The sequence below is a fragment of the Procambarus clarkii genome, unplaced genomic scaffold, assembly GCF_040958095.1.
Source record: "Procambarus clarkii isolate CNS0578487 unplaced genomic scaffold, FALCON_Pclarkii_2.0 HiC_scaffold_107, whole genome shotgun sequence".
Taxonomy (NCBI): Eukaryota; Metazoa; Arthropoda; class Malacostraca; order Decapoda; family Cambaridae; genus Procambarus; species Procambarus clarkii.
Genome location: NW_027189140.1, coordinates 2,087,962 through 2,114,807, shown reverse-complemented (window position 1 = coordinate 2,114,807; position 26,846 = coordinate 2,087,962). Strand labels below are relative to the sequence as shown.

The 26,846-nt window shown below is 51.8% G+C and overlaps 1 protein-coding gene across 1 annotated transcript in view; it reads right to left on the bottom strand.

Moving 5' to 3' along the window:
* Positions 1–26,846, bottom strand: part of LOC138360326 (origin recognition complex subunit 3-like) — a 73,005-nt gene that overhangs the window by 23,527 nt on the left and 22,632 nt on the right. Inside the window, exon 4 of the mRNA XM_069320245.1 lies at positions 16,785–16,948. Coding sequence (XP_069176346.1) covers positions 16,785–16,948 — 164 coding nt within the window. The remainder of the gene's footprint in view (positions 1–16,784; positions 16,949–26,846) is intronic.

Sequence of the window (26,846 nt, the reverse complement as noted above, 5' to 3'; positions counted from 1 at the left end):
TAGGGCGGGGAATTCTGGCAAAAAATAGGTGCTGACTCAGCATTCGTCCCAGGCGGTCTGTTGATCGCCAGCTGTCAGGCCGGAGTTGCCACAAAGATATAATTACCTAATTATTTCAATGTCTGATTGATTTTTCGTAGTTTTTCTGGGGGGAGCCCCATCGGCTCCCCGGAGCTATCCCAGGCTGATATGCTAATGTCAGACTTTGGCATCAGTCATGTGTATGGAGTTCTTAGGCCTACCGGGGACCACGGCCAGAACCGGGCCCCCTCAGAGAGGCAAGGGGAGCAATGGCCTATAGAAGCCCCCGTGTAGTTGGAAGCATTCTATGTCTGCTATCGACCGGAACAGGCACCCAGAAAGGTAAGCGCCTCAAAACAAACCCCTATTCTGGTTAAAATTGCTACCAAAAACCGAACTAGTGGATAGAACTCCCCAACCGGAAACAAGCAAACTAGTGTGACATCACACACCGCCGCGCCGCTGTCTGCGCAGCTCCCCCCTCCCCAGGAGGGAGAAGGGGGAGCCCCAGACCCCCCGCGCCGGCTACCCACACCTCAGTTCTTGAGGCTGATGCTATAGGCGATGGTCGTGTGCTCTGGCTCCGGTGTCGCTACTGCACTGTGCTTTGCGTGTGGTGTTGGTTTTGTGGGTGCGAGAGCCAGGAGTTATCTCCAGTACTCGGGCTGCATGCGCCTAGGGCTGCCTTCCCTAGGTGCCCTGTAAGTACTGCCCTTGGAGCTTGGGGCCACCTTCCACAGGCTCCTCGGGGTCTGCCTCTGCTGGTCCGTTTTACCTTTCGGTTTTTCGGCCGCCTGTTGGGCTCTTGGGTGTTCTGTTCTCCCTTGTTACCGGCAGGTAAGAGGCAGTTTGCACTGGTAGGGGCGCAGGGTGCTGCTCAGCTTTTATTTCCCGACATCGCGGCCGGCTCTGTTCCTTGGGGTTCGCTGTCCTCTTGCGGGGTTTTGTTTTTCTTTTTGTGTTTGCCTGGTGGGGGGTTCTGTCATTTTATTCAGTTTGTTTTTGCCCTTCCACTGTTCTCCTCGGTGGCGCCCCCTGCTAGGTTCCCGTGAGTGTACACGTCCCTGGGGCTCAGCTTTAGAAGTTTGCTTGGCAGTTTTGGGCGCCGGTTTGCAGCACCCTGCCTGGGACTACCTGAGCGCGAGTCCTCTTAAAGTAAACGCTCAGGACCCTGGGAATCCCCTAGGGGGCGCGTGGGTCCGATGGATGTGACCCCGGAGTCCCCACTCGCTGTGTGCGAGTTTGAGGGTTGCTCGGTCCCCTTGTCTCAGGGTAACCCTCGTTGTGCTGCTTGCTTGTGACTCAATTTACCCAATCCTCTGATGATTCTATTCGGGTACAGGCGGCGCGTGCGTTGCAGTCTAGGTTTCGTCTGTTGCAACGCGCTCGGTTGGTTGCTTCCCGGATGCCGCGGGGCTGCCCCGCTTTGCTTTTCGAGACCCGGACTTGGGGGTGGGGGTCGCTTCGATCCTGGTTCAGTCCGCATCTCCTCGTCCTTCCCCTTCTGTTCGTTCTGGTCCCCCGCCCCTGCTTCCGGCCCTGAAGCGTCTGAGGGTTTCGGGGTCGTAGCAGGGGTTACTTGATCTCGAGACTCGGGCAGCTTCGGGGGTTGCCCCTTCCGGGGGGGCGGCAGAGGCATTCGAGTCTTGTCTCCTGGCCGAAGCTTCAGGGTCTGACCAGTGGGCCCCCCTTCCTCCAGCTTTTCCGGCTGCTCCGTCCTTGTCTTGTGGGGTCGGGGCTTGGGGAGAGGACTCGGCCTCGGGTCCTGTGGTGAAGGACCTCAAGGCTGGGGAGGGGCTGACTTGGGGGCCTTGGGCCCCGCTGGACCCCGCCTGGGATTTTCTTCCCACTGAGCGGGGCTTATTGTTACAAGGAGTGGGGTTTTCTTTTCCCCCCCTCTGCGTACGAGTTGGATTTGGTGTCGGCCCCTCCCCAGGTTCGGTTCCGTGTTCCCCCGGATACGTCGGTACCGTCCTAGCGGAGGTTTTCGGCTTATCGCATCCAACCTGTTGTGGTGCGAGCAGCCTTTGCAGCTTACCTCCTGCGTGACCCGGATTATGCCTCGGAAATGGATCCGTCCACGTTCAGGTTTGGGACTTCGTTCCCTTTCTGGCTCCGTTACGAGGTTCCGGAGTCGTCCTGGCTAGCAGACTGCCCCTTGTTTGGTCTGGATTCCTGGCATTCCTTCTGTCGTTCCCGCACGCTGGAGTGGCGGGAAGCTTCCACGGTGCTTCAGGTTTTCCTGGGGGGCGAACTTGAGTACCTGAATGAGTGCTTGTTTGCCCCTGCCCTTCCCCGCGATGTGGGCGTTATTCAGCTCCATATGCAGGTTCCCTCCCTTTTGGCGGCGCTCGTTGCGGAGGACTTGCGTGCCCGGGGCCTTTTGAGTTCGGCCTTGTGGTTCTTTTCCCTCCTGGAGCTGTCTTCGGATTGGCTCATGGAGGATGTGGGGACGCTTGGGTCCGGCACCTTGTCCTCGGCTGCGCGTTCGTCGGCTGCCTTGTTGAAGCTGTTCACGCCGATTTTGCGGGATGCGGTTTCCCTGTTTTATGCTTCCCGTCTCGCGTGTCGGCAGGCGGTGCTGGGTTCCTCCGTGGAATCTGCTTGGGCTCTGGCTCTTAGGCGTTCTTCACCGTTTTGTCCTCTCCTGTTTGGGGAGTCGGCCGTGGCGCAGTTTATTCAGGCTGCGTCAGCGGCATGTCGGACTTGTTGGTTTTCCGGGGGTCCCGGGGTGGGTCTTCCCGGAAAGGTCGTGCCAGGGCTCGGGGTTCCTCTCGTCGTGGTAGGCCTCTGGTGTCAGGTTTGGGGTTGGCTCCTCCTGCGGACCCTCCCTTGTCTGGTCGGTGTGGTGTTCGCGCTGTGCGGGGTTCTGGGTCTCGTAAGGGTCGCCGGCCCTTTCGCGGTTTGCCCCCTTGACGGGGCGATGGGGGGGGGGCGGCTTGCGCTGTTCGCCCGCGCCTGGTCCCACGATTCGTGGGCCTTTCGGGTCGTGTCTCGCGGCCTGCGGTGGCGTTGGGTGGCCCCTCCCCCCTTTGGGGGGTCGGGGCTGGCAGGGCAGGTTTCTTCCCCTGCACTCTGTCGAGTCGTCTTGGAGTGGGTACGCTTGGGCGTCGTCGAAACGACGTCGTCCCTCAGATGGGTTTCCCGTCTGTTTCCGGTTCCGAAACAGGACTGCACGGACCTGCGGTTCATTCTGGACTTGTCCCGTCTGAACCCCTGGGTTCATTGCCCCTCCTTTCGGATGACTACGCTATCTCAGGTTCGGCTCCTCTTGGAGCCGGGAGCTTGGATGGTGTCCCTGGACCTCCGGGACGCTTATTGGCATGTCCCGATTCATCCGCGGTTCAGGGACTGGCTCGGTTTTGTTGTGGGGCGTCTGAGTTACCGCTTTCGTTGTCTCCCGTTCGTGTTGAACCTGGCACCTCCCGTGTTCACGCGCCTTACAAGGGTTGTGGTGGCTCGTTTGCGTCTCCTAGGTGTTTGGGTGTTGGCCTACCTCGACGACTGGCTGGTTTGGGCTCCCTGCCAGTCAGCTTGCTTGCTAGCCAGGGATTTGGTTCTTTCCCAGCTCGCCGAGTTCGGGTTTTTGGTGAACTGGAGAAAGTCCCATCTGGTTCCCTCTCAGGTTCAGACTTGACTGGATCTCGTTTGGGACTCTCGAACCGCCTCCTTGTCTCTCCCTCCGGAGTCTCTCCTGCGGCTGCAGTCCCGCCTTCGTCTGTTTCTGGAGGGCCCTCAGGTCACCCGGCGGTTGCTCGAGGGGCTGTGCGGGAACCTGAACTTCGCGATGGTGGTCTACCCGCCGGGTCGGGTTTGGCTTCGACGGCTGTTCTGGTTCCTTCGGGGTTCCCCCTTCCGCCTCTCTCGTGATCGCAGAGTTCGACCCCCGGGGGCCTTGCGTCGGTTGCTGCGTCACCGGCTTCCTCTTCGGGTTTTTTGGGGTTCAGTGCCTTGGCGCCTACCCGAGCCCTCGCTCGATGTGTACACGGATGCGTCGTCTCTCGGCTGGGGTTTTGTGACCAGTGCTCACCAGGCCGGCCAGGGGCGTTGGGATCCGTCCTTCCGTCGAGCTCACAGCACGGTGCGGGAGTTCGCGGCAGTGTGGTTTGCTCTGGGGAGGATTCGGGTGGCCCGCGGATCGACGATTCGGCTCCATTCGGACTGCTCTCCGGTGGTTCATTGCCTGAACCGCGGGGGTTCGATGCGGTCCTTGTCTCTTTGGGGTTGGTCGCTTCGGGTGACTCGTCTGCTGAGTTCTCGGGGTTTGGCTCTCCTGGCGGTTCACGTACGGGGCGTGTCCAACGTCTTGGCCGACGCCCTGTCTCGCTTCGTTCCCCTCTCCACGGAGTGGACGGTTGACGACGAGTCCTTCCGTTGGCTTTGCCAGACGTTCGGGCGCCCCGAAGTGGACCTCTTCGCGTCGGCGTGGTCGCGGCGTCTTCCCGTTTATGCGGCCCCCTTCCCCGATCGCGAGGCCATCAGGGTCGATGCCTTTCGGCTAGACTGGTCGAGGTGGGGGTTCCTGTACCTCTTTCCCCCGGTTCGGCTGTTGCTCCAGGTCCTGACTCGCTTAGAGACTTACCAGGGGAGAGTTGTCCTTCAGGCCCCTGGTGGCCGGCCCAACCTTGGTTTCAGGCGCTGGTTGCTCGGTGTCCGAACCCGAGGGTTTTCCCGCGGCTCCGCCTCTTTCAGCAGATCTGGCCGGTACGTCACGTGGCTGGTTCGATCTTCTCCTCGAGTCTTCGCGTATGGTTTTTTTTTGACTCGAGTCTATCATCATCTCTATGGTGATCAGGTGGCCTCCTTGTTGGTGTCCCACCTGAGGGCTTCTTCTCGGCGGCAGTATGAAGTTTCCTGGTCGTCCTTCCGTTTCTTTTTGCGTCTTCATCGTGTTAGCTCCTTGTCTGTTCGGGTGGTCTTGTCCTTCCTCTCGTGGTTGTTTCAGGACCGTCATCTTATGCCTAACACTGTCGCTTCGTATCGTGCGGCGCTGGCGGAACCGCTTCAGCTTGCTTTCGGTATCCATGTTACGTCTGCGCCGTTTCGCAAGCTGTCTCGTGCATTGTTTCACCTCCGGCCTGCTCATGCGTCGCCTGAGCCGTCCTGGTCTTTGGACAGAGTGCTCGCTTTCCTTTCATCTCCTCGTTTCGTTGTGGCCCCTTCGGTCCAGGATTGTTTTTCCAAGGCACTTTTCTTGTTGGCTTTGGCCTCTGGGCGTCGGGTAGGGGAGCTTCATGCTCTCCTCCGGCGCAGGGGTTTCTGCTCTTTTGGTCGTGGTGATTGTTTTGTTCGTTTGCAGCCGTCTCCTTTTCTGGCGAAGAATGAGTCTGCTGCATTCCGGAGGGGTCCATGGGTGGTTGATGCTTGGTTGGTCAGGCCGGGGGTGCATCATGTTTTGTGTCCGGTTGCGACGCTTCGCCGTTATTTGCGCGCCACAGCTTCTGTGTCCGGGGACGCGCTGTGGGTTGATCCGGTTTCCTTTCTTCCCTGTTCGCGGGTTCGGGTCTCTCAGGTCGTCCGCAGGGTTATTAGGTCCAGCCAGCCTGCGGTCTATCCCCGTGCCCATGACGTTCGTCATGGGCACGGGGATGTCCCTGGGCCTCGTCGGGCCTGTGTTGCTTTGGGTCGGCGGTTGCAGCCAGTTGTCTCGGCTTCGAGTTGAGGGGTGAGCGACGACCGCCACCCGGGTAAGTCCCTCTTTTTTGTCTGTCTGTGGGTAGTTAGCTCCGGGGAGCCGACGGGGCTCCCCCCAGAAAACCAGAAAAGCCATTTTCTGGGTGAGTCCCGGAGGCTCCCCGGCATCCCTCCCTCCCTCCGGTCGGTGGTTTTTCGCGTTTTTGACATCCAGCCTCAAGAACTGAGGTGTGGGTAGCCGGTGCAGGGGGCCTGGGGCTCCCCCTTCCCCCTCCTGGGGAGGAGGGAGCTGCGCAGACAGCGGCGCGGCGGTGTGTGACGTCACACTAGTTTGCTTGTTTTCGGTTGGGGAGTTCTATCCACTAGTTCGGTTTTTGGTAGCAATTTTAACCAGAATAGGGGTTTGTTTTGAGGCGCTTACCTTTCTGGGTGCCTGTTCCGGTCGATGGCAGACATAGAACGCTTCTAACTACACGGGGGCTTCTATAGGCCATTGCTCCCCTTGCCTCTCTGAGGGGGCCAGGTTCTGGCCGTGGTCCCCGGTAGGCCTAAGAACTCCATACACATGACTGATGACAAAGTCTGACATTAGCATATCAGCCTGGGATAGCTCCGGGGAGCCTCCGGGACTCACCCAGAAAATGGCGTTCCATTACATTCAACGCTGGTTTTTTGCTGTAATATTATTCAATAGTGTGTTGTGTGATTTATTTATATAATAAAATGAGTGAATCATCACTGTACTCAAAAATATGGTGTGCATATTGATTCAATTGTGTTCATCAAACAGTGAACAAATACTTTGTCGGTTATTACACTACATACACAGGTTATATATAAGTATCTGCATGTTTTGTTCACCATAACTGTACATCTATGCTTGTATGGTGAGTAAAGGCACAAAGACATAGGACCTCACACAGTCAGCTGGTGTCTGCCGCCCTCAAGGCCAGACGCACTAATATTTCTCCTCCAACAATACTGTTTGTGGTGTTATTACGCTATATACACACATTATATATAAGTATCTACCTGTTTTATTCACCATACTTGTACAAGTAAACTGGTATGGTGCCCAAAGACCATCGTGGTCATCAGTAAACAACATGTTAAGTCCTGCAGACGACGCTCCTCCCTCACCAAAATGGTGGCTCCCAACCTACCCATCTCGCTGTTTATACCCTCTATGCACACGTTATATATAAGTATCTACATTTGTGTTCACCATAGCGAACCACTAAGCTGGTATGGTGAGTGTAGTCAATAAAAGGTGGCCACACACAGTCAGAAGATAAGGCAACTACCCTCCCTCCCACAGCATTACTCCTCCCTCCATGGAGCACAGCGCTAAATATCACCACAATCCTGCTATTATCAGAACTCTGGTCAGTTTTATCAGTCAGGGGTCTTCTGTAATAATATCATCGCTACATAATAGCATGAACAAGAATATTATGGCATTTTTAGGCGATGCTGTGGTCACAAGCTGAACAGCAGTGCTGTGAGCTCATGCTGCGTGCGTCAGGCTTGGTTGCTCACTCAATACTGAGGCCAATAACACCCGGGAGTTTGGCCCACGATTTTTAAAAAAAAATGGCGTCTGTTTACTAGAGCCCTGATGAAGGTGTGGTGAACCCCGTGTATCTGCGGGCCGTTTAAATCTTGCGTAGTACTCCAAAGCATCACATGATGCGATGCGCAATTTACTGCAAGTCGGTCAAAGCATCATATGATGCGATGCGCAATTGAAGGGTTAAAAAAAAAAAAAAAAAAAAAAAAAAAAAAAAACGTTAACTGTAATGAAACGCCATTTTCTGGGTGAGTACCGGAGGCTCCCTGGAGCTATCCAGGCTGAATGGATATGTATAACTTTCTGGCATCAAAGTGCTAGGAGTTTTTACCTACCAGGGACCACGAGCCAAAACATGGCCCCCTCAGAGAGGCACGAGAGGCAATGTCCTATAGAAACCCCCTTGTGGTTTGGTGCATTCTATGTCTGCCATTGATCGGGATAGGCACTCAGAAAGGTAGACGCCCCAAAACAAACCCCCTATTCTGGTCAAAATATTTCTATCAAAAGCCGAACGAATGGACAGAACTCCCCAAACAAAATTATCAAACTAGCATGATGTCATCACGTTGCCGCGCCACCGTATGCGCAACCCCCCCTTCTCTGGGAGGGGGAAGGGGGGAGCCCCAGACCCTCCACCCCGGCGATCCAACTGTCAGTTCTTAGGCTGGATGTCAAAATACGCAAAAAAATGAGGCCAACTGGGAGGGAGGGAAGGATGCCGGGGAGCCTCCGGGACTCGCCCAGAAAACGGCGTTTCATTTACATTCAACGCTGGTTTTCTGAGGGAAGCCCCTATGGCTCCCCGCAACTATCTCACCACAAATAAGGCAAATAGGAAAGGATCCAGGAGGCGCGATGCCACGCGCCCTAACCTAAAAAACCAAGACCACAGACGAAACAAAGACCCTGCAGACCCGAACCCCGAACAGGAACGAGGCAAGGGAACGCGAACAACCAAAACGCATCCACGACCCCAGATGCCAAGACGTGCAGAGAACAGCAAAAAAAAATGCAACTGAACAACAAAGGAAGCAGCCCCCCCTCTGCCTGACTAACCAAGCAGCAACCCAAAGACCAAAACGAGAAGAAGATTGATCACCCAGGCCAACGACCAGGACAGCACCAGAACTGAAGAGCAGGCCGGAGGTGAAACAATACCCAGGACAGCAAGCGGAACGGAGCAGAAGGAACCACAACACTGAACGCAAGCTGGAGCTGCTCCACCAGCACCACCCAATAGGAGGTGACAGTACACGGTCCCAGACGACGAACCTGGAACAACCCCGAAGGGAAGACAAGCCAACCCTATCCGAGAACGAAGGACCCTTCGCAAGTGATAGGAAATCGGAAGGACCGCTAGGAAAACCACACACTGCCCACAAGATGAAACACGCAGGTGAGAGACCAATAACGAACCTACCAGTGCCGACACAAACGACGAGAAATGAGCACCATCAATGAAAGCGCAAAACGCGAATCGAAAAACAGCGACCCCGCAACCCAAAGGAGCAACATAACCAGCTCCAGCAGGGAAGAAAGACGCAAGCGTCCCTGAGGCATCCAAGATGAGAACTACGTAGGACATTAACCGCAGGAAAGCAAACAGCCATTTCGGAAAAGGATCAAAGAAAAACCGGAGCCAGGACCGGAACCCAGCTACCGGTTCCAAGAAAAGGCACCAGTTAGGCAGGAGCGGCGGACTGCCCCACAGACAGTGAAACACCGAAGCCTGCAGTAAGTCACAAAGAAAATCGTAGGAACTCAGAACCAAAACGGAACACCAGAGAAGTCCAAAAGCAGGGAACTGAACATGGACAGACCCACCTGAGCACCCAACATCAGGATAGTCAAGAAGCACCGACCCAGATACACAGACAAGTGTAGCATAGGAGGAGGAAAAAAGGAAATAGGCAAGGAAAACGCCAAATACGGATCAAGGAGCGGCCGGGAAGTAATGCACACGACCAACCACAACATGTGTAGTGGAGGCCGTACATACCCGAGGGACCTTATGGACAGCAGGGTGCAACCAGGCACCGAAGATAGGCAAGGAATGAGTGTCCAGATAGAGAAAAGACCCAGGTGCCGACAAACGAAATCAAAAGCACTGAAATACGGGGCAGAGCCCCACAGGACAACAAAGAACAAGATACATGGACAAAAGAAAGCCACTGAAGACACACAAGGTGACCAAACAACACACTACACCTTCTTCACCACCTTCTCCCCTACAAGTTAGGGGAGAAGGTGGTGGAGGCCAAGACCGCCAGCAGTTTCAAAGCGTTATATTTTTTTTTTTTTGAGATATATACAAGAGTTGTTACATTCTTGTACAGCCACTAGTACGCGTAGCGTTTCGGGCAAGTCCTTAATCCTATGGTCCCTGGAATACGATCCCCTGCCGCGAAGAATCGTTTTTTCATCCAAGTACACATTTTACTGTTGCGTTAAACAGAGGCTACAGTTAAGGAATTGCGCCCAGTAAATCCTCCCCGGCCAGGATACGAACCCATGACATAGCGCTCGCGGAACGCCAGGCGAGTGTCTTACCACTACACCACGGAGACTATGGCAAAGAGTGCTGGGAAGACGGGACACCACGAGCGTAGCTCTCGTCCTGTAACTACACTTGGGTAATTACCAAACACCCCTGTTAGAAGCCATCGACGCAACCCCGCCAAGTGGAGAAGAGACAGTAAACAAGGATGGAGCAGTGACCAAGGGTGGCACATGCCACCCTTGAGGCATGTTTTGTACAAGAAACAATGGGTATAAATTGTTTAAGTTTAGATTTAGGAAAGACTTGAGTAAATACTGGTACAGTAACAGGTTTGTTGATATGTGGAACCAATTACCGCATAACGTGGTGGAGGTGGGGTCCCTCGATTGTTTCAAGCGTGGGTTGGACATGTATATGAGTGGGTTTGGGTGGTAATAAATAGGAGCTGCCTCATATGGGCCAATAGGCCTTCTGCAGTTACCTATGTTCTTATGTCCTTATGTTCGTATGCACAAGGGGACATAGGAGGAAGCTGAGTACCCAAAGGAGCCACAGACATGAAAACGAACCTGATCAAAGTCAGAAGAGATAGAAAGTGGAAAGCACTAGGAAGCTACGTGGGGGAGGCAGACTCCACCCACAGGAGTAAACGCAGATAAGATAGAGCCCAGGAGGCTCTGGAAACTGCACAACCGTCAACTGACAGGAGAGAGGCGGGGCCAAAGAGCCAGAGCTCAACCTCTGCAAGCACAACTAGTCAAGCACCCCACCAAAAAGCCAAGAACCAGCACCTTGCCGACAGAGGCGCCAGACGTGACAATCTCACCTGCAGAGCAGAGACACGACAGTGCCACAACACAGGCGAGCCAAGTAACATACCAGGAGCATCGCTAGTGGTGCGTTTGAACGCCATGCATACTAGAGGCAGTAGGCATTGTATGTTCCGTTACCTGAACAAAAGTTGGAAGTCTAAGGAGAAATACGTCCAGAGGCGCGCGTCCCGCAGAAGACAACATAAGAACATAAGAACATAAGAACAAAGGTAACTGCAGAAGGCCTATTGGCCCATACGAGGCAGCTCCTATTCTATAACCACCCAATCCCACTCATATACTTGTCCAACCCGTGCTTGAAACAATCGAGGGACCCCACCTCCACAATGTTACGCGGCAATTGGTTCCACAAATCAACAACCCTGTTACTGAACCAGTATTTACCCAAGTCTTTCCTAAATCTAAACTTATCCAATTTATACCCATTGTTTCGTGTTCTGTCCTGTGTTGATACTTTTAATACCCTATTAATATCCCCCCGGTTATGTCCATTCATCCACTTGTAAACCTCTATCATGTCACCCCTAACTCTTCGCCTTTCCAGTGAATGCAACTTAAGCTTTGTTAATCTTTCTTCATATGAAAGATTTCTAATTTGGGGAATTAACTTAGTCATCCTACGCTGGACACGTTCAAGTGAATTTATATCCATTCTATAATATGGCGACCAAAACTGAACTGCATAATCTAAATGGGGCCTAACTAGAGCAAGATATAGCTTGAGAACCACACCAGGTGTCTTGTTACTAACGCTGCGATTAATAAATCCAAGTGTCCGATTTGTCTTATTACGAACATTTATGCATTGATCCTTTTGTTTTAAATTCTTACTAATCATAACTCCCAGATCCCTTTCGCAATCCGACTTCGCAATCACAACACCAGCTAGCTCGTATCTTGTAACTCTATCATCATTACCTAACCTCAGAACTTTACATTTATCAGCATTAAACTGCATCTGCCAATCCTTTGACCATTTCAAAACCCTATCTAGATCAACTTGAAGTGATAGTGAGTCCTCCTCCGAATTAATTTCCCTACCGATTTTCGTATCATCGGCAAATTTGCAAATGTTGCTACTCAAACCTGAATCTAAATCATTTATATATATTATAAACAACAGAGGTCCCAGGACAGAGCCTTGAGGCACTCCACTTACAACATTTTCCCACTCTGACTTGATTCCATTTATACTAACTCTCTGTTTCCTTTGGTATAGCCATGCCCTAATCCAGCTTAATATAGCACCCCCAATACCATGAGACTATCTTTTTAATCAGTCTTTCATGTGGCACTGTATCAAAAGCTTTGCTAAAGTCAAGGTATACAACATCGCAATCCTTACCACTATCAACTGCCTCAACAATGCTAGAATAAAAAGATAACAAATTTGTTAAACATGAACGGCCATTTATAAAACCATGTTGCGACTCAATTATTAATTTATGTTTTTCAAGGAGCAGTACAGAGGGGGAGGAGGAGGCGCCACTCCGAGCCATCCCACACCCGGAAGCAGAGGAAAGAACGAAGTGATGCCCCCATATATAAAACCCAGAACACCCCCAGGATCCAGAGGGCTACGACTGGAGGGAGAAAACGAGCAAGAAGCCAAAGAAAACCTCGGAACACACGAGCATACTGCCCATAAACAAAACGCACACCCCGGCTCCAGCGCGCGAGGTACGAAACGTACCACCTGTCCACCGGGTGGGGTGGCTCGTACACCAGGTGGACACACATATCGTGCAAACACATCGTACAAACACCAGGAAGGCATACGTAACGAAGACGAGGAACGTCGAAACTAGAAGGAGAGACGACGCAAAAACAAAAGGCGAAACTGAAGCGAAAGAAGACAGAGGACGGAAGGTAACCAACGAGGCCGACAAGGAAAACCAGAAGGAAAACCACATCGGAAGTCAACAGACGTTCCAATAATATTGAAAGGTAAGAAGAGACGAGTGAACCAACGAGAACCATGACAAGTAAGCACAAACACACGGAGGTACATATGGACAAAAATATACCCCTGATCAAGGGACACACAAGGATGCCAATACAAAGGGAACAGTATCGTGACGTAAGCGCAAAAAGGGTAAGAAAAATGGGCCAAACACACCCCCAGGAACGACAGGAACGTGAACTCGAAGGGACATGGAACCGAACCCAGGGAGGTGTACTGAATACCCGAAACCAACATGAACACAGATGGGGGAAGGAACAACCCCACTCTGAGGAACTGCCAGCCCCTCACCAACTGTACAAAGACCCAAGAGGGGCAAATGGGGCCGAGGCCCCCCAGGCAACTCCACCCTAACCCCGGGAACCTCTACGGCAAGACCCAGGGCCGAGACGCACCCCCAAAGCCCCAGCTTAACAAGGAAAAGCCGGGGGAGCCGTACAAACACTAAGGAAGGGAGCCCACTGGTCAGACCCATACGGCACAGCTGGAGGAACCAACTCGAGTGCCTCCGCCGCCACCACGGAAGAGGAAAATCCCCCGAGACTGCCCGAGTCTCAACCCAACCAGACCCCGCTCCAACCTCGAAACCCGCCTATGGTTCGGAGCCGGAAGCAAGGGAGGAAGTGTCCAGAACAGCAGGGGAAGGACGAGGAGCAGAAAGAGCCAGAGCCGAAGCGACCCCCTCCCCCAAGTCCGGACCCCAACAACCAAAACAGGGCAGCCTCGGGGCATCCGGGGCTACAAACAACCAAGAGCATTGCAGCAACCTACACCCAGCAAGCAACGCAGCAACCGCTTCCACCCGATTATTATGACTAGTGGCCTGGGTGAACGAGAGAACGTGTCGACAACACCCGTCGCATGACTCCGGGTCACAAGAAACAAAGACCCAACAGGCAGCATGGCGGAGGCACAACCGGTGAGTGTCACCCTGAGACAAGAGGACAGAGCAACCGTCAAACTCGCAGGATGCGAGGGGGGACTCCGGGGACACACACCCATAGGACCACGGAGCCCCCTTGGGGCTTCCCAGGGCCCTTAGCCTTGGGTACATGCTAAAGGAAGCCCAGGCAGAGTACCATGAACCGGCGCCCAAGTCTACCAAACAAACTTCTAAAAGCTGAACCCCCGGGACGTGTCCACTCACGGGGGCCAAGCGGGGAGTACCACCAACAGAAAATATCAAAATAAAAACACCTAGAACAGTAAAGGGGGACCATAAAGGCAGACCTCCCCCAACCAAGCAAAAACAAAAACAAAAGAAAAACCCTGCAAGAGAACAACGTACCCAGGCGGAACAGAGCCGGCCACTGTTATTGGTGAAAACTAGCTGTATGGTACCCCGCGCCTCTACCAGTGACGAAAACTACCACCTACCCAGAGACAAACCAGGGCAACAAAACCCCAGTCGATTCCAAGGGCAGCCCAGTATCGAGCAGTAAAGGACACAGCGGAGGTAGAACCCAAGGTGACTTGTGGAAGGTGGCCCCAAGCCCCAAGGGCAGTACTTACAGGACACCTAGGGAAGATAAGCCTTAAGGTTAAGCGCATCCAGCCCGAGTACTGTGGAATCTCACTCCTGGCTTACACCCCACCGGTAGAGACAGTCCACACCACAATGCATAGAACAAACAAAAACCAGAGCCAGAGGCACTAGACCGGCCAGTAATTCCATCAGCCAAGAACTGCCAGTTTGATTGCCGGCATGAAGGGTCTGGGGCTCCCCCTTCCTCCTCCCGGGAAGGGAGGGGGCGGGGGGGTTGCACAGACAGTGGCGCGGCGACGTGATGATGTCATGCTAGTTTGATATTTTTGTTCGGGGAGTTCTGTCCACTCGTTCGGCTTTTGGTAGCAACATTTTCACCAGAATAGGGGTTTGTTTTGGGGCACCTACCTTTCTGGGTGCCTATCCCAGTCGATGGCAGACATAGAATGCTCCCAACCACAAGGGAGTTTTTATAGGCTATTGCTCCTCGTGCCTCTCTGAGGGGGTCAGGTTCTGGCTCGTGGTCCCTGGTACGCAAGAACTCCTAGCACTTTGACTGATGCAAGAAAGTTATACATATCCATTCAGCCTAGATAGCTTCGGGAGCTGACGGGGCTCCCCCCAGAAAAAGCTTACTTTGACTGTGGCACGTGGAGAAAGTGCAATGAAACATCATCAGGGTCTGTGCGTTTGTGCAGGAAGCTTCCACAGGCTGTCACACGGGCCATTTATGACTCACGAGTTGCCACAAATATATTTACATTAATTTTTTCAATGAATTTTCAATGCTTTATACTTAGTTTTATTTGTCGTATATGATGCACATTTGTGTCCTTTACAATATATATACATGGTACAGTAGAACGTTTGTAATGTTCCAAGGAACTGTGATACATGTCTCACTAATGGGTTCACAACAAATGTTCATTGTCACAATATTACCTGTTCAAAATTAAATATATTTAGAATATGTGCACTTTCACACACTGTACTACACACTCAGTACTTCGGAAGTGAATGATAATCAAAGAAGCAGTCCATGCTACACAGAGCAACTTTGCACTCGATGCACCAGGTACACAGATTTTCGCTTCCCGTTTCTTTGTTCTATGTGCTTGCAAACAATGCACTCACGTACACCATTGGCTTTGGTTCCCGTAGGTGGTATGTAGCCAAGCTTGTGAAGTGTAAGGTAGTCTTGAAAAGATCTAGGAAATGCTCAATGACAAAATTCTGTCCTGGTATCTCATATCTGTCCTGGTAACACTCATATCTTCTTCTTAAGATCTTAAGGTTATCTTAAGATGATTTCGGGGCTTTTTTAGTGTCCCTGCGGCCCGGTCCTCGACCAGGCCTCCACCCCAAGGAAGCAGCCCGTGACAGCTGACTAACACCCAGGTACCTAATTTACTGCTAGGTAACAGGGGCATAGGGTGAAAAACTCTGCCCATTGTTTCTCGCCGGCACCTGGGATCGAACCCAGGACCACAGGATCACATGTCCCGCGTGCTGCACCGATCCCCTCCCCAGTATATGGGAAAGTGGGTGCAACACCAACATCAGAATCATCCAATTGTGGTTTATGTGTTACAAAATTATCACAGTCCTCCCTTGCAAATTCACCCGTGCTCCATGTATTGCCACCACCACTGGCAATAAACATCACCATGGAAGCTGCTAACTGTTCATCTATGCTACTTGTATCAAGAGGCATCATCATTGAACCCAGGAAATGCTTCATCTATAATATCATCTATAAAAATTGGAGATGACAGGTGAGCATGGGTGGCGCTCAGCCACTACTGGATACGTTTGCTGTATCGTCCACATCGGTGCTACATCACTTGTATCCGACCCTTGTGTTAGGTCCTTATTGTGCTTAGCTTCATCATTATCATGATCCGTATGTTCTTCAAACAATAAGGTCTGAATTTCACCAACAGAGAACGATCATTCAACACCGCGTCTGACAAGGAAATAGGAGCCAGAGGCGCGTGCACCACCCATGGTTGCTCACTCAGAACTGAGCCAACTAGCAGCCCTAGGGCATTCTTGGATTTTTTTCAAGATGGCTGCCTCACACAGGAGGTCCCAGGAGTCCATTTCATACCCAACCTACCGCACACGGGTTTTGATTTGTATGATATCTTAAAATCGTATTTTCTCAGCCTGCGCGCCGCCAGCCGAGAGTATTGTCGGCCAGCACAGTGCAGTGGTTAATAAATAATTAATATGCATTACAATACTCAAAGGCTTACATATTTACAGTTTACAAAAAACAATATGAAAATGAAGAAATACAACAAATAGCCACTAGAATATTTGGGACAACAAGCATTGCCTAATGGAAACAGACAAAAATAAAGTCAGATTTAGAAATAAAATATAATAAATTCGTGGGTGCTTATTGTTCACCATCAGGAAGCATAGTGGAATGTTCCAATAATGGAGTGTTTTGGGGCTCCAAAACTTCCCAAGGCTTTGAAGTGTGGACCAAAGAAGTTAACACTTCAGAGGTCTTCCTTTTGGCTTGAGCTTGGCTCCCTGAATTTAAACCCGACACTGCAAAGTGGTGCCTCAAGGTTCTGGCTCTGATGTGATAAGCCATTGACCTATCTTGAGTATATTAACTGGGTCACTGGTTTTTACACAAAATGCACAACATTTAAGACCTGATCACAAGACATTCCTATTGATACAAATTAAGACCAGCAACTGGCAACTGAAAACCTTGTCACAAAACACAAGCCACTCTACACTATTCTGAGACTAACCTCCTTTAACTGAAATCTGTCAGATGATTGGATGTTGAGGGGCAGTTCCTCAGATGGCGAGTTATCAATTACTTGGTCCAGCTGGTCCAAACTATTCAAGCGTCCTAAAATTACAGCTAATTCGTCATATAACACTGATAATTCTTCATCTTTGTGTAGCCATTCTGTGGAGGAGAAAATGTAAACGTGAAAATCAGTCTTTAAGTGAGGCACAGGATACATGACGTCTCATTTAAAAATGTGGCTTTCAGTAGACAAGAGAACGAGCCACTTGCAGCTAATATATAAGGTCGTCGTCGTTGGAGGGAAGAGGGCTGGGATGCTCCTGTCTCTCTGAAATTTGGGTGGAATAAACAAGCAATATCACTGAAAAAATGCATAAAACCAGCGTTGAATGTAATGAAACGCCATTTTCTGGGTGAGTCCCGGAGGCTCCCCGGAGCTATCCATGGCTGATATGGATACCCTAACTATTTTGCATCAGTCCATGTGGGTGGAGTTCTAGGCCTACCGGGGACCACGAGCCAGAACCTGGTCCCCTCAGAGAGGCACAGGGAGCAATGGTCCATAGAAATGCACATGTGATTTGGAGCATTCTATATCTGCCATCGACCGGGACAGGCACCCAGAAAGGTAAGCGCCACAAAACAAACCCCTATTCTGGTTAAACAACAAAAATCGACAAACGAGTGGACAGAACTCCCCCAGGAAAACGAACTAACAAGCATGACGTCACGCGAGCCGCGCCGCATGTCTACGCAGCTCCCCCCTCCCCGGGAGGGGGAAGGGGGAGCCCCAGACCCCCGCGCCGGCGATCCCCGCCCCAGTTCTGAGGCTGGATATCAAAACCGTGAAAAAACCCCGCCGACCAGAGGGCGGGAGGGTGCCAGGGAGCCTCCGGACTCACCCAGAAAATGGCGTTTCATTACATTCAATGCTGGTTTTCTGGGGGGAGCCCCTACGGCTCCCCGGAGCTACCTCACCAAAGACTACCTAAAAAACAAAGGGACATACCCGGGAGGCGGTCGGAGAATCACTCCACAATACGAAGTCGAGACAACAACCCAAGGTATATCATTCGCCAGAAAAAAAGGGAGAACGGCCGCAAACGAAGAAAACCTATGATCACGACAATAGGAGCCAAAAACCACTGCGCCTGTGAAGAGCAAGAAGCTCTGCCACACGACCCCCAGAGGCGAATGCCAATACAAAAAGAAAACCGAGGCAAAGCAAACCTGACCCCAAGGAGCCACAACCACCAAGGAGAAGAAAAACAGGAGAGCACCCTGTCCAAAGACCAGGACGACACAGGCAGTGCATAAGCAGGCCGGAGGTGTAACAACGCACGATACAACCTGCGAAACGGCGCAGAAGGAATACCGACACCGAAAACTAGCAGCAGAAACCAAGGTGCCAGACCCAGGAACGGCCCCAAGTGCCTCTACATCCTCCGCAAGCCAATCCTATGACAGCCCCAGGAGGGAAAAGAAAACGCAGGACCAAAATGAAAATGCGACAAGTGTGCAAGACCACCTCCACAAGTGCAGCTGACAGGGAAGGAACTCGCATAAGGAGCCGCCCCGCACCAACATCCCGAAGAAGGGCAGGAGCGAAAAGACTCATTAGGAGGAGCAAAATCGCTCCCTGGAAAACTAGTAGCGCCGAGAGTGTGTGAAGAGAAGAGATATTCACAAAAGAACCAAAAGGGCCAACACCCAGAAGCTGCTGGGAAGAGGACCCACAAGCCCTAGAAAGGACCGGAGGGAAGCTCAACCGAATGACGACAGACGCATCAGAAAACGGGAAGGAGCAAAACAGTCCCGAACCTTCGAGAACAAAAAGAAGCAAACACAAAGGACGAAGGCCCCAAAACCCCGTCGCACCCGAGACCAAAAGCCATGCAGAACACCCCAAGATGAGGACATGACGGAAGAAGGCCCATCCCGGAAAAAGGGGCGAAGATCGTAGAAAAGCACCCACCAACAGGACGGAAACAACGGGTACAACGGACAAGGAAACCAAGCCCAGGGAGGGGCCGACACCCACAAAGCACGTGCGGAGAGGGGGAACGGAAAACCCCACACCACAAAACTGCAAGTCCCCCCCAGGGGGTTAGAAACACCCCGGCGGGGACCAACGGGGCCTGAGGCCCCTCACGTGAGCCCCACCCCAGCCCCGGGAACCAACCCTGCAGGCCCCTGGGCCGAGCTGTCCCCTCAAAGCCCGAGCGTCAAGAAAAACCCCGGGGCAGCCGTGAAAAACACGAAGGAAGGGAACCCACTAGGCTCTGGAACTTGAACCGAAACCGGAGGATAGGCGAGGGGCGAGACGAAGACCCCAAGCTCATCCCCAGCCAGCACAATGAGGCGAGGACAAGACAGTGAAACCAAGGAACATGGAAAAACCAGGCCCGGCACAGCCAGACCGGCAAGGAAGGAGAGCTCCAGAGGGAGCACGGAAGGGCCGAACATAACACCACAACCAACCCCGACACGCAGCTGCAGAACCAAAACCGCAGCAAAACGTCACCACACTCCCCGAGGAAGCGACAGAGAAGATAGATAAATCGTACACGAGTGGCACACAAGGGGACACAGGCGGAAACCGAGCACCCAACTGAGCCACAGGGACGGGAGAAGAAACGTGTGCAGTGTAACAGGCAATCAAAGGAACACATTAGGCAGCCCAACATGGGCTGACCCCATACACAGCCCTAAGAGCAGAGATGAGAGTGCCCAAGAAGTACAGAATCCGCCCGACAGGCAAACGACAGGGGAGAGGCGGAAACAAAGAGCCAGAACCCAACCTGCAAGCACAAGGAGGCGAACACAAAACCTCCGACACAGGAAAACTTACTACCAAACAGGCACCCCCACCGTTGCACTGCGGAACAAGGTGGAAGTGGGGCCCCGAATTCAAGCAAGGTTAGACAAGCATAGGAGAGTGGCAGGAGGAGTACAGGCAGGACCCGCCTCTGAAGGGACAAGAGGCCACCTGCAGACACCCGTGAACCGAGGAAGGAATCAGGTGGAGAGAACAAGAGCTGCCCAGTATGGGCTAATAGCCCTGCGTTAGGCACCTCGGGTGATACGGTCCACGTTCTCAAGTACGTATGTACACCCATTCCTACTCCCAAAAACAAAAACAGCGTCAGGCCGAAGGAGACGCAAAAACCGCACCAACTCGCCTGCAGAACATAGGCCCTGAAAGGCCATGACGCAAGCGTTCGAGTCCGTATCCGCCGGAGGCGGCCAGTGCACTCATGCTGGAGAGGAGGGGAGCAGCGAAGGAGGCTCCCCACCTTAGAACGAAGGGAAAAACCTCATGATTTCCCCACAGCAGCACCCCAGAACACCCCCAAAGCAACGGGGCACGGATTGGATTAAGAAAAGAGCGAGAGGCGAAGCCCCCCGAGAATTGGAGCAGAACACGTGTGCACTCCGCCCGGAACCAAAACAAACTCCCACGGCGCATGCGCAGGGCGCAAAAGAAAGTAGCCCAACCAGGCGAAAAGTAGCCCAACCAGGCGAGAAGTAGCCCAACCAGGCGAGAAGTAGACCAACCAGGCGCAAAGTAGCCCAACAAGGTGAGAAGTAGCCCAACAAGGCGCGAAGTAGCCCAACCAGGCACGAAGTAGCCCAACAAGGCGAGAAGTAGCGCAACCAGCTACAAGGAGCCCAACCGGCCACAAAGGAGCCCAAACGGCCACAAAGGAGCCCAAACGGCCACAAAGGAGCCCAAACGGCTACAAAGGAGCCCAAACGGCGACAAGGAGCCCAAACGGCGACAAGGAGCCTAAACTGCTACAAGGAGCCCAAATGACTACAAGGAGCCCAAACTGCTACAAGGAGCCCAAACGACTACAAGGAGCCCAACCTGTCCAGAACAGAAGGAACCAGTATGGAGGCAAACTCCGGGACACGCACGAGGAAGCCGCAAAGGCCAACCGCACCGCAGGCGAAGAGATGCGGTTAGCCGAAAACCTCCTGAAGGTGGAACCGAAGAAACCACAGGGACACGGAACCGAACCCGGGGAGGATACCTGGTTGATACCTGGTTGATGGGGTTCTGGGAGTTGTTCTACTCCCCAAGCCCGGCCCGAGGCCAGGCTTGACTTGTGAGAGTTTGGTCCACCAGGCTGTTGCTTGGAGCGGCCCGCAGGCCCACATACCCACCACAGCCCGGTTGGTCCGACACTCGTTGGAGGAATAAATCTAGTTTCCTCTTGAAAATGTCCACGATTGTTCCGACAATATTTCTTATGCTTGCTGGGAGGACGTTGAACAACCGCGGACCTCTGATGTTTATACAGTGTTCTCTGATTGTGCCTATGGCACCTCTGCTCTTCACTGGTTCTATTCTACATTTTCTTCCATATCGTTCACTCCAGTACGTTGTTATTTTACTGTGTAGATTTGGTACTTGGCCCTCCAGTATCTTCCAGGTGTATATTATTTGATATCTCTCTCGTCTTCTTTCTAGTGAGTACATTTGGAGGGCTTTGAGACGATCCCAATAATTTAGGTGCTTTATTGCGTCTATGCGTGCCGTATATGTTCTCTGTATTCCCTCTATTTCAGCAATCTCTCCTGCTCTGAAGGGGGAAGTGAGTACTGAGCAGTACTCAAGACGGGACAACACAAGTGACTTGAAGAGTACAACCATTGTGATGGGATCCCTGGATTTGAAAGTTCTCGTAATCCATCCTATTATTTTTCTGGCTGTCGCAATATTTGCATGGTTATGCTCCTTAAACGTTAGGTCGTCAGACATTATTATTCCCAAATCCTTTACATGCTGTTTTCCTACTATGGGTACATTTGATTGTGTTTTGTACTCTTGTATTATGTTTAAGGTCCTCATTTTTACCGTACCTGAGTACCTGGAATTTATCACTGTTAAACATTATGTTATTTTCTGATGCCCAGTCGAAAACTTTATTAATATCAGCTTGAAGTTTTTCAATATCCTCAGCCGAGGTAATTTTCATACTGATTTTTGTGTCATCTGCAAAGGATGATACGAAGCTGTGACTTGTATTTTTGTCTAAATCTGATATGAGAATAAGGAAAAGCAGCGGTGCAAGGACTGTACCCTGAGGTACAGAGCTTTTCACTGCACTTGGACTAGATTTTATATGGTTGACAGTTACTCGCCGAGTCCTGTTTGACAGAAAACTGAGTATCCAGCGTCCTACTTTACCGGTTATTCCCATTGACTTCATTTTGTGTGCTATCACACCATGGTCACAGTTATCGAAAGCCTTTGCGAAGTCTGTGTATATCACATCAGCATTCCGTTTCTCTTCTAATGCCTCAGTGACTTTGTCGTAGTGCTCAAGTAGCTCTGAGAGGCACGATCTTCCCGCTCGAAATCCATGTTGGCCTGGGTTGTGAAGGTCATTGGTCTCCATGAAATTGGTGACCTGACTCCTAATCACTCTCTCAAATACTTTTATGATGTGCGATGTTAGTGCAACTGGTCTATAATTTTTTGCCAATGCTTTGCTCCCTCCCTTGTGTAAAGGGGCTATGTCTGCTACTTCAAGTGCATCTGGTATCTCCCCCGTGTCCAAGCTCTTCCTCCACACTATACTGAGTGCCTGTGCTACCGGCACTTTGCATTTCTTTATAAATATTGAATTTCATGAGTCTGGACCTGGGGCCGAGTGCATGGGCATGTTTTCAATTTCTTTTTCAAAATTTAGTGTGCTCGTGTTTATATCAGTTATATTTACTGGGGTTTGAATATCCCGCATAAAGAAATTGTCTGGATCTTCCACCTTCATGTTGTTTATTGGAGTGCTAAACATGTCCTCATACTGCTTTTTTAGGATTTCACTAATTTCTTTGTCATCCTCCGTGTATGAACCTTCACTTGTACGAATAGCTCCAATACTGGCAGTGGTTTTTGCTTTTGATTTCGCATATGAGAAGAAATATTTTGGATTTTTCTTTATTTCCTGAATTGCTTTCTGTTCTAACTGCCTTTCTTCAGTTTCATATGAGTGTTTCAATTTCCGCTCGATTTCTTCAATCTCCCTATTTAAATTATTCCTCCTTTGACGGGAAATTCGTGTCTGCATAAGCAGTTCCGTTATTTTTTTCCTGCGTTTATAGTGTCGTCTGCGTTCTCTTTCTACGTTAGATCTCATTCTAGCTTTCCTCAAAGGAACATGTTTCAGACAGACTTGATACGCTTCTGAAGTCAGTTTTTCTATCCCTTCTGTAGAACTTGTATTATTTAGAACAGTTCCCCATGGAATGTTTGTAAGTTCCCTGTTTATTATCTCCCAGTCTATACTTTTATTATTAAAATTGAATTTACTGAATAGCCCCTCTCGCTTTATCAACGTTTTAGGTCTATTCTGAGTATTGATGGTCGTTTGCACTTCAATGAGTTTGTGATCTGAGTATGTGGTATCTGATATCGTAATGTCTCTGATAATGTCTTCATTGTTCGTAAAGACCAGATTTAGAATATTTTCATTTCTCGTTGGCTCCGATATCTGCTGATTGAGTGAAAATTTGTCACAGAATCTAAGTAGTTCTCTAATCTGTGGTTGGTTAGGTCCTGATAGATTTCCTGGTATAATTTTATTGTTTGCTATTTTCCACCTGAGACTAGGCAAGTTGAAGTCACCTAGGAAGATAATATCAGGTATCGGGTTCTCCAAATTATCAAGGCTATTCTCTATTTTGCTTATCTGTTCTGTGAATTCCTCAGCCGTTGCATCTGGCGGTTTGTATATTAGTATAATCACTAAATTTATTTTCTCTATTTTTAATCCCAGTACCTCTACCACCTCATTTGTAACGTAGGAGCAGAACCCAAGCCCAAATCGTACGCAGAGGGGGGAAAGAAAACCCCACTCCTCGTAACAGTAATCCCCGCTCAGAAGGACGGAAATCCAGGCGGGGCGCAATGGAGCCCAAGGCCCCCAAGGCCGCTCCTCCCCAACCCCAGGAGCCTCGGCACCAGGCCCCGGGGCCGAGTCGACCTCCAAAGCCCCGGCCTCACAAGAAAAAGCCGGGGAAGCCGAGAGAGCTGAAAGAGAAGGGGGCCCACTGGACAAAACCCCGGAGCATCGGCCGGAGGAACAGACTCAAATGCCTCCGCAGCCACCCCGGACGGGGCAACCCCCGAAACTGCCCAAGTCTCAGAACCTCTAACCCCGCCCCGACCCCGAAGCCTGCAGACGCGTAGGGGCCGGAAGCAGGAGGGGGAAAAACAAGGGGGGCATGGAAGGAACCAAGGCCGAAGCGACCAAAGCCACCCAAGCGGGGCAGCATCGGGGCGTCCGGGGAAGCGACAAACCAGAGCGCGTTGCAACATCCTACCCTGCAACGCGCGAGCTGCCTGCACCCACGGGAATTCATCAGCAGACTGGGTGAATGGAGTCACGAACAAGCAACAAAGCTCGCAGGACTCAAGGGTCGAATGTGTCACCGACCCAAAAGGCAGCATGACGGAGGCAAAAACAAGGCGAGTCAACCTGAGAAAGGGACAGAGCAACCCTCAACTCGCACAGAGCGAGAGGGGACGCAAGGGTCTCCACTATCGGACCCGAGAGCCCCCGGGGGGTTTCCCAGGGCCCCTAGACTGGGTCTGCAAAGGGTTATCCCAGGCAGGGCAGTGCTAACCGGCGCCCCAAACTACCAAGCAAACTGCTAAAGCTGAACCCACGGAACGTGTCCACTCGCGAGGGCAAAGCAGGGGGTGCCACCACACAAACGAACCTAATATAAGGGGAGGGGGAACACAAGGCAGACCCCCCTACCAGGCAAAAACAAATATAAAAGAAAAAGCCACACAAGTGGACAACGTACCCAGAGGGAACAGAGCCGGCCGCTGTCATAGGTGAAAACTAGCTACGCAGTACCCTGCGCCCCACCAGTGCGATAACTACCACTTACCCCAAGGTAAACAAGGGAGTGAAACCCCCAAACCCTCGGGGCGGCCAAACGCTAAGCAGCGAAAAGCCAACAGAGGTAGACCCAAGGTGACTTGTGGAAGGCAACCCCAAGCCCCAAGGGCAGAACTTACAGGGCACTCAGGGAAGGTGGCCCTAAGCACATGCAGCCCGAGTACCTGAGAATACTACTCCCAGCTCACACGACCACCGTAAGAGCAGCACTGCAAACAAGTCACAGCACTGAGACAAGACTGGAGCTGGAGCCACACGACCGTGCATGATCCCATCAGCCGAGGAACTGGGGCGGGGATCGCCGGCGCGGGGGTCTGGGGCTCCCCCTTCCCGGGGAGGGGGGAGCTGCGCAGACATGCGGCGCAGCTCGCGTGACGTCATGCTTGTTAGTTCGTTTTCCTGGGGGGATTCTGTCCACTCGTTTGTCGATTTTTGTTGTTTAACCAGAATAGGGGTTTGTTTTGTGGCGCTTACCTTTCTGGGTGCCTGTCCCGGTCGATGGCAGATATAGAATGCTCCAAATCACATGTGCATTTCTATGGGCCATTGCTCCCTGTGCCTCTGAGGGGGCCAGGTTCTGGCTCGTGGTCCCCGGTAGGCCTAGAACTCCACCCACATCGACTGATGCAAAATAGTTAGGGTATCCATATCAGCCATGGATAGCTCCGGGGAGCCGTAGGGGCTCCCCCTAGAAATATGTACGAATATCTGCCAAACAGACAGAATCTAAAAAACCAGCGTTGAATGTAATGAAACGCCATTTTCTGGGCGAGTCCCGGAGGCTCCACAGAGCTATCCAGGCTGAATCGATATGTATAACTTTCTGGCATCAGTCAAGGTGCTAGGAATTCTTGCCTAATGGCACCACGAGCCAGAACCTGGCCCCCTCAGAGAGGCACGAGGAGCAATGGTCTATAGAAACCCCCTTGTGGTTGGGAGCATTCTATGTCTGCCATCGACTGGGATAGGCACCCAGAAAGGTAGGCGCCCCAAAACAAACCCCTATTCTGGTGAAAATATTGCTACCAAAAGCCGAACGAGTAGACAGAACTCCCCAAACAAAATTATCAAACTAGCATGACGTCATCATGTCACCGCGCCATCTGTGCAACCCCCCCCCTCCCCGGGAGAGGGAAGGGGGAGCCCCAGACCCTCCACGCCGGCGATCCAACTGGCAGTTCTTAGGCTGGATGTCAAAATACTCGAAAAATGCCGCCGACAAGAGGAAGGGAGGGATGCCGGGGAGCCTCCGGGACTCGCCCAGAAAAATGGCGTTTCATTACATTCAACGCTGGTTTTCTGGGGAGAGCCCTGTCGGCTCCCCGGAGCTACCTCACTACAGATAAGGAAAACAGGAAAGGAACCAGGAGGCGGACGCAACGTGCCCTAACCTAAAAACCAAGACCACAGACAAAATAAAGACCAAAACGAAAAGAAAATAAACCACCCAGACCAACGACCAGGATGGCACCAGAACTCAAGAGCAGGCCGGAAGGGAAACAACGCCCAGGACAGCAAGCAGAACGGAGCAGAAGGAACCGCAACACCGAACACAAGCAGGAGTGGCTCCGCCAGCACCACCTAATACGAGGTGACAGGACACGGTCCCAGACGACGGACCCGGAACAACCCCGAAGGGAAGACAAGCCAACCCTATCAGAGACCGAAGTAACCTTCGCAGTGATACAAAAACCAGAAGGACTACCAGGAAAACCACACACCGCCCCCGAGTTGAAACACGCAGGTGGGAGACTAATAACGAACCTACCAGTGCCGAAACAAACAACTAGTAACTGGCACCACGAACTAAAGCGCAAAACGCGAATATAAAAACACCGACCCCTCAACCCAAAGGAGCAACATAACCAGCTCCAGCAGGGAAGAATGACACACGCATCCCTGAGGCATCCAAGAGGAGAACTACGCAGGACGTCAACCGCAGGAAAGCAAACACCCCCGTTCCGGAAAAGGAACAAAGAAAAACAGGAGCCAGAACCGGAACCCAGCTACCGGTTCCAAGAAAAGGAACCAGTAAGGCAGGAGCGGCAAACCAAAAGTCCACAATCCTCCACAGACAGCGCAACACCGAAGCCTCCAGTAAGTCACAAAGAAAATCGTAGGAACTCAGTACCAAA